This window comes from Benincasa hispida, chromosome 1 (assembly GCF_009727055.1).
Source record: "Benincasa hispida cultivar B227 chromosome 1, ASM972705v1, whole genome shotgun sequence".
Classification (NCBI taxonomy): domain Eukaryota; kingdom Viridiplantae; phylum Streptophyta; class Magnoliopsida; order Cucurbitales; family Cucurbitaceae; genus Benincasa; species Benincasa hispida.
This window is the reverse complement of record NC_052349.1, coordinates 51,984,412-51,991,158: the sequence shown is the minus strand read 5'-3', so window position 1 is coordinate 51,991,158 and position 6,747 is coordinate 51,984,412. Positions and strand designations below refer to the sequence as shown.

Here is a 6,747-nt window from a genome sequence, read left to right as displayed (position 1 = left end):
TCTTATAAAAAACTAGCTCAATTCAGTGTTTCCACCGCACAATCCTTGCAAGAGAATAGTAAAGAAGATCTTTGTGGTGGTCACTTGAAGATTGAAGCATCAATTCGTGGAACTCAGCTGGTTTTAAAGAGGGTTCGTCAAAGGTATCGTGTTCTACAAATCCTCTTGTGAAATTATGTTTCAAAAGCATGTTTTAAATGCAAATTAAGTGTAATTAGAACACTTGTTGATTCTGATTTTTTCTACTATATGTTAGTTTACTCTATCAATTTTTACCTTAGATGTACCTTCATGAGCTACTCTCACAACATCCCAAGCTTCTTTCACTAAATTATAAGTATTAATGAGATGAAACACATTCTTGTCAACATCATTGAAATTGTCATTTAGTGCACAAGAATTTCGTAGAAAGGCCATGTGTCTTCTACTTCTATCTAGTCATTTTCATGCTTACACCATTTTGGTTGGCTACAACAGGATGAGTCCAACCATTCACCATTGCGTTCCATGTCTTATTAGTAGAAGATTTGAGAAAAGCAGTCATGTGAGTTTTCTAGTAAGCATAATTGGTTTCATCCAAGACTAGAGGCCATGTAGTGGATCCATCATTCTCAACTGAGTCCATCAGTGGTTGATAGATAGACTAACAATCGAAACACCTAGAAGATAGAGGCCCACTATGATAACAATTGAAATTTAGGTGGATCGAATATGAGATTATACAAGTTAAGTACAATGTTACACAAAGTACAAAAAATAATAAATCGAATAGTGAGAATAACATAAAGGTAAAACACAAAGTTTGTTTATCCATTTCAGTGTGATCACACCTACGTTTGTGAGACAGTGTACTCAATGAAAAGAATTTTACTAAAAAGAGTTAAGCGGCAACAATGAAGTACATATCTGTTAGACATCTTCTACATGCATTCTCAAAAAACTTACTTCTAGTGGAGAATTTAGGCTTTCCTAAACTGATTCCCTCTCTTGTTGCTTTATCACTCTTTTCATTTTTTTTTTTGAAACACACTTCAATAATAGCTTAGGATCCGTCTATGAACGACACCCCCTCTTAATGCTAGAACTTAGACTCCTCTAGGTACAAAACAATACAAAAACATATTCTCCACTAGAAAGTAGAAACATAAACATACGCTGTAATACAATACAACAGCCACAACCTGATAGAAAGGTGCACACTACTCTTTTTGGCACAACACACCTCTCTCAAAATCTCGAAGAATCTTTGTCAAGATGAAAATATAAAATAGCTTCTAAAAATATATTAACACATAAGGCAAAATTATTCTCCGAAGGAAAATGGTTCAAACAACCCAGATGTTTTTTACAGATATAAAAACATATTGCCAGATAATTTGCCTAGATAAAAGAACAGTCAACATAATTGAAATAAAGAAGATGTGATCCTTTTTTTAATAATATAAAAGAAAAAAAAAACCCTTTTTAGAAAGAGAATAATTTTGATCAAGTTTTTAAGTTGTTGAGTTAGTATTAGGGTGTTTCGTTTAATTTTCAATGTGTGTTTTAAAATATTTTTATCTTTAAATAAAAATATATATTTTTTTTTCTAGTAATCTAAACCTGTAATTCAACTTTTCTAAGCTATTGAAATTGATAGGTTTAGTTATAAATCAAATAATTACGAGCAATATATAGGTACAGTCTTTACCTATATATACACAAAAAATACCTTTTTAATCATTTTTCTAAATAATTTACAAGTGTCAATTTTTTATTGTGTTAAGGGTGTACCACGAATGAGTGCATAAGTATTTTCTAATAATTATAAACCAGCGCCGGGATTAACGTCAAATCCATATCCCTGTCGGCAAAATAAGCTTTATTCACACACACACTTCATTTTCCTTACTTTTTCTTCCATTAATTGAACAGCTGCAATCTGGCATTCAACCATTGAAACGTGTCCATTAACCTCCACCACCACCCCTCTCTCCCGACTATTTGTCACCTTTTTTTACAAACCCGCAATATAATCATCGCAATCACCGACTGCCCGTTTATTCTGATCTATTTCCTTTTAGCTTTATCATCTACTGCACTTTTTTTTTTATCTCTTCTTCTCTTTCTTTCATTCATTCTTTTTCTTCTCCCGTCCATGAGGGAACCTGACCGGAGTTGTCGGACTGGAGCCGCCGCCGCCGCTACCTCGCGAAGGAGGCGCTGGATGGATTGGTTAATGGTGTTGGTTCTCATGTTTATGTATTTTGGTATATACTTAATTCACCCATTTAAGCGTTTTGTGGGGAGTGACATGATAGCCCATCTTAAATATCCTTTGATGACGGTCACTGTTCCCTTTTGGACTGTTCCTGTAAGTCACTACTCTTTTTTTATTCTTAATATCCAACTATAAATTCAGCCATTAACTTTAAGTATAAAGATGCTTAATTTCAGTATGCATTAGTAAATAAAAGCACCAACCATCATCTCAATTCAAGCATAGCAATTGAACATTTCATCGGTCACTGGTTGACTTAGATATATTTACTTTTCTAGGTTTCTAGTCTAGTTTTGATTTAGCCCACAGATACAATTTTATCATTGAAATTTGCATTTTTTTACTTTGTCGTCTAGTTCCAAGTATGCACTTTTGAGACTTTTAATCTCAATTTTTCATAATTCTTTGGTGCTAATATCTATTAATTAATTTAAATAAATTCTAAAGGTAATCAAATTGAAAACACAACTCAAATTTCATGGTTAAAATTGTAACATATTAAAATTTAGGGATGAAATTGAAATCAAACTCGAAATTTAAGAACTAAAAGTATATCATTTTGAAATTTAGTGATTATACCGAAAACCTAGAGTCTCTCCAAAAACCTACCGACCAAGGAGGTAGTTTTTCAAAGAATTAATAAATTTTTACAGCAAACTAATTATCTTAGTATATAAATGTTTAAATTCATCAACTTTTGATGTTTTTTCTTGAATAAAATGATTCATAGTTTAATTAACTTGACGTATCTATGGGTCGTATTTGTGTTCCTGCTTCTAATTATAAAGATATTTGGATTTAAATAAAACAAACTAAAAACAGATTAAATCCTTTTCATAGATACAGATGACATTGCATCCTTTTGAGAAAAAAAAGGAGTGGGCTGATCATTTGTAGTGTATTGCTTGGTGTTAGTTGTATGCAGTTGTGGTGCCAATTGCAATCTTTCTGTTGGTATATATGCGTAGAAGAGATGCCTATGATCTTCATGATGCCATTTTAGGTGATTATGCCTAAAAAACTGTTTTTTTTTTTTTTTTTTTTTTTTGTTTAAAGCTTTTTGTTTTCATTTAAGATTAATTCGTGGCTGAACTCCCAATATGGATCACTACAGGTATTCTCTTCTCTGTTCTAGTAACAGGAGTTCTCACTGAAACAACTAAGAATGCAGTTGGTTGGCCAAGGCCCGACTTCTTTTGGCGTTGCTTTCCCGATGGGATTGAAGTATGCGTATTCTTTCTTTACAAATGACTTAATAATAATTTTGATTGTTGTGACTATTTAGTTTTCGTGTCTTTTAACGTCGTTGTTAAGTAAACAATCAAATAACATGTCTATTGTATCATCTTTCTTATCTAGTCGTGTTGAGTGAACCAATAGATATTCATCTAGCAAGCAGGCCATGCCATCATTTAGTTCGTCCTTGTCTATATAAGCCACAATTCAAAATTAATAAGCTTTAGGAACAACACTACATAGGGACAAGTCTGAAGTTAACCCATTTGTGTCAAGATTTCTACTAAGGTAAAAGTGGGGGTTTAGTAGAAATATGTATCTAACGTGTGTTCTATATTGCTATAGCATCACTTATGATATGCTCATTTTTTCTTCCCCGTTGAGATTTAATCATAATTACATTTTAATGTTATTAATTTATTATCTTCTTAGGTTTACAATCGATTGGGAAATGTCGTTTGTCATGGGAAGAAAAGTTTCGTGTTGGATGGATACAAGAGTTTTCCCAGTGGTCATGCTTCATGTAGGCAAAAACATTGCACTTTTTTCTTCCATGAATTCCTAAAAGATTGGTCATGAAAATGTTAGGAAGGGTAGGGTGAAATCCAATTATTGTTTTTTTTTTTTTTTTTTTTAATGGAATACTTGTTTCGGCTTCGTGGCTCTAATACCATGTTAGAAAAGTATGGACTTCTATATCAAAACCAATTTCCAAAAGAAGGAATAGCCCATATATCTTTTAAATATTGTAAAGTCTCATATCTTATGTTGAGGATCTCACATTTTAAAGCTTAAAGGGCCTCATACTCTTAATTATATACATGAGTTACTCTTCTCATTGCCAATTGGTTTTGATGGAATCTTAGGTTATCTAAGATAATATCAAAGCCCATAAAGCCTAGACCGGTATTCAATCCCCGCCTTTCAAAAAAAAAAAAAAAAAAAATTAAGATTCGATCTAAGAATTATAAACCTCAAAGATGTATCATCATTAGAGGGGTGATCGAGGATCTTAGGGAAGACGTTAGAATCAGATACATAGATTACTTCAATCAATTTTGAGATTGAATGGTTCTAAACACAATGAAAAATAATTGCTTTTGGAGAAAGTTTCTAAAAGAAAAATAAAATTGTTGATCTTTAGGGTCATTTGCTGGTCTTGGTTTTCTCTCATTATACTTATCAGGCAAGCTGAAAGTATTTGAGCATGGAGGTCATGTTGCAAAATTACTTTTGGTTCTCTTCCCTTTGTTGATTGCTTATGTTGTTGGGATCTTTATGGTGAATGACTATATGCATCATCCCCAAGATGTTTTCTTTGGTTCTCTCATGGGTATGTTACTTCTTACTATTCTTTATTTCTTGTCCCTTTATTTCATAGTCACATAAAAGTTAATTAAGACGTTAATTTAAACTAGTTCATTGATGGACTTCTATTATATCGTTTGTTTTCCTTTTCTGAAATAAATCGATTAATCAACATTTATATCTTTGTTAATATTTTGGTTTTAATTCTATTTCAGTGTTTTAAGGCACGAATATAGTACTATTTTAGTTGGTGCTCCACGAATTATAAAAGAGATAGGGATGAAATTGATGGATTCCATGTATATACATTAAAATAGTATGTTTGTGGATTGCTTTTTTGACAAAATACCAGAGGATAGTGGGATCATGAGACGGGATATCTCAATTAGGTTGATACATCCTTAAAATCTTCATCATAGCCCGATCCATGTAGTGATGCATTCATTCAAATCAGGAAGTAGGTTCGATATGTGCAATAGAATAGTATGTTTATTGAATATTATAGGTGGGTAAATATCAATAGCAATATTATTACATTATTGTTCATTCTGCAAGGGGCATTCACGAGTTTCGTTGAGTTGGGTTTATAGTAATAGGTCTCTTGACTTGTTGATTAAGAAATTAACACACGACTCATCAAATAACTATTAATTTAAGTTGGGGTAAAAACAATTACTTCAAATGGAGGAAATTTTGCATAGGGACAAAACAATATACCAAATATTGGTTCTCTTTCCTTTATCAAGAACTATTGTTTTTGCAGGTCTTATAGTGGCTACACTTGTTTATTTACAGTTCTATCCATCACCATATCATCATGAAGGTAAAAATAAAACTCCTCTTTAAGCTTCTTTAATTTCTAAATTAAACCTTTTGAATGATGCGTCTTTGGTGTCTTTGGTTCCATGTAGACGTTTTCATCCCAACTTCAGCGCAATCTAGAACCAATGTTCAAACGAGCAACATTCCCACAAATGCTGTGGGAAGGTCGATGGACATTGAAGCCCCTGCCCCTCTCGAAAATACAGGGCAGTGACGAAAGCGAAAGGTTAAAAAAGTATCATTTTCTCAAGATTCAAATACTAAATCACCTTGAAGCAAAAGAGAAGAATAAGATTTAAATCTCAACCATCTGTTTTGTGTTCATTTGATTTATTTATTTAGGAAGAACTATATTAAAAAACTTCCTATGTATAGCTAGATCTACAAATCTCGGTTCATGTATATATGTGTATCTAGCGATTTACTATATATTTATGTATCTAAGGAATGGGGTTTTTCATGCACATAGTAATTAAATGCAATAAGCAAATTCCATATGGGGCAATCTTCCATCTTTCAATTAAGAATTTTCATGAAATATGATATTAAGAACAGTCTCAAGTCTGTAAACAGACTTGGGAAAACAACATTTATTTCTCACTAATCGCGTAACATATAAAGGATGATAAAATGGATGATAAAATGTGAGAAAGTAAGAATATGTGAATAGGAGTCTTATCTGTAAAATTCCTTCAAGAAGTCTAGAGTTTTTTTCTCCCGTGGATGTCGGCAATCAGTCGAATCACGTACATCTGCTTGCATCTTTCTCTCATCTCCTTCTCCTTCTTCGAGGGTCCATGCTTCATTTTCTAAATCATTTGTACAATCATCAAAGAACGATAGGCTATAGAGAATCATGAGGAAATAGAAAGAGCAGCAGAGAGTTTTTCGTTCTACGCCTAGTGCATGTCTCCATTAACTGAGGAAAAGAGGATAAAGTTTCTTCTAGTGATTTTACATCAGCTACGTGGCTCCTCTAAAACCATATTTGCACCTACAAAAAATCTCACTTCAGAATCGAGCTACCTTGGGCCTAATTTGGGCTCTTCAAGTCCAACAGATTTTTATCGCAAGAAGAAGGTGAGAACTTCAAGAAACTTAAAAAAAAAATTATAAATCTT

The 6,747-nt window shown here is 32.7% G+C and overlaps 1 protein-coding gene across 1 annotated transcript; it reads left to right on the top strand.

Annotated features, from left to right (window-relative positions):
* The first annotated feature begins 1,769 nt into the window (after window positions 1–1,769).
* Window positions 1,770–6,123, top strand: LOC120071648 (putative lipid phosphate phosphatase 3, chloroplastic). The gene is made up of 7 exons (XM_039024021.1): window positions 1,770–2,353; window positions 3,176–3,263; window positions 3,375–3,484; window positions 3,929–4,019; window positions 4,641–4,829; window positions 5,568–5,627; window positions 5,716–6,123. Exons 1-7 carry the CDS (start codon window positions 2,138–2,140, stop codon window positions 5,838–5,840), a joined length of 879 nt encoding a protein of 292 aa, XP_038879949.1. The 5' UTR covers window positions 1,770–2,137; the 3' UTR covers window positions 5,841–6,123.
* Window positions 6,124–6,747: the final 624 nt, after the last annotated feature.

What these genes read in the sequence shown, in the direction of transcription:
- LOC120071648 (XM_039024021.1), top strand. Translation starts at nt 2,138, where the DNA reads ATGAGGGAACCTGACCGGAGTTGTCGGACTGGAGCCGCCGCCGCCGCT. An exon ending in GCTTTCCCGATGGGATTGAA is followed by an intron (nt 3,485 to 3,928) that starts GTATGCGTATTC and finishes TTATCTTCTTAG; the next exon opens with GTTTACAATCGATTGGGAAA. An exon ending in TCCCAGTGGTCATGCTTCAT is followed by an intron (nt 4,020 to 4,640) that starts GTAGGCAAAAAC and finishes GTTGATCTTTAG; the next exon opens with GGTCATTTGCTGGTCTTGGT.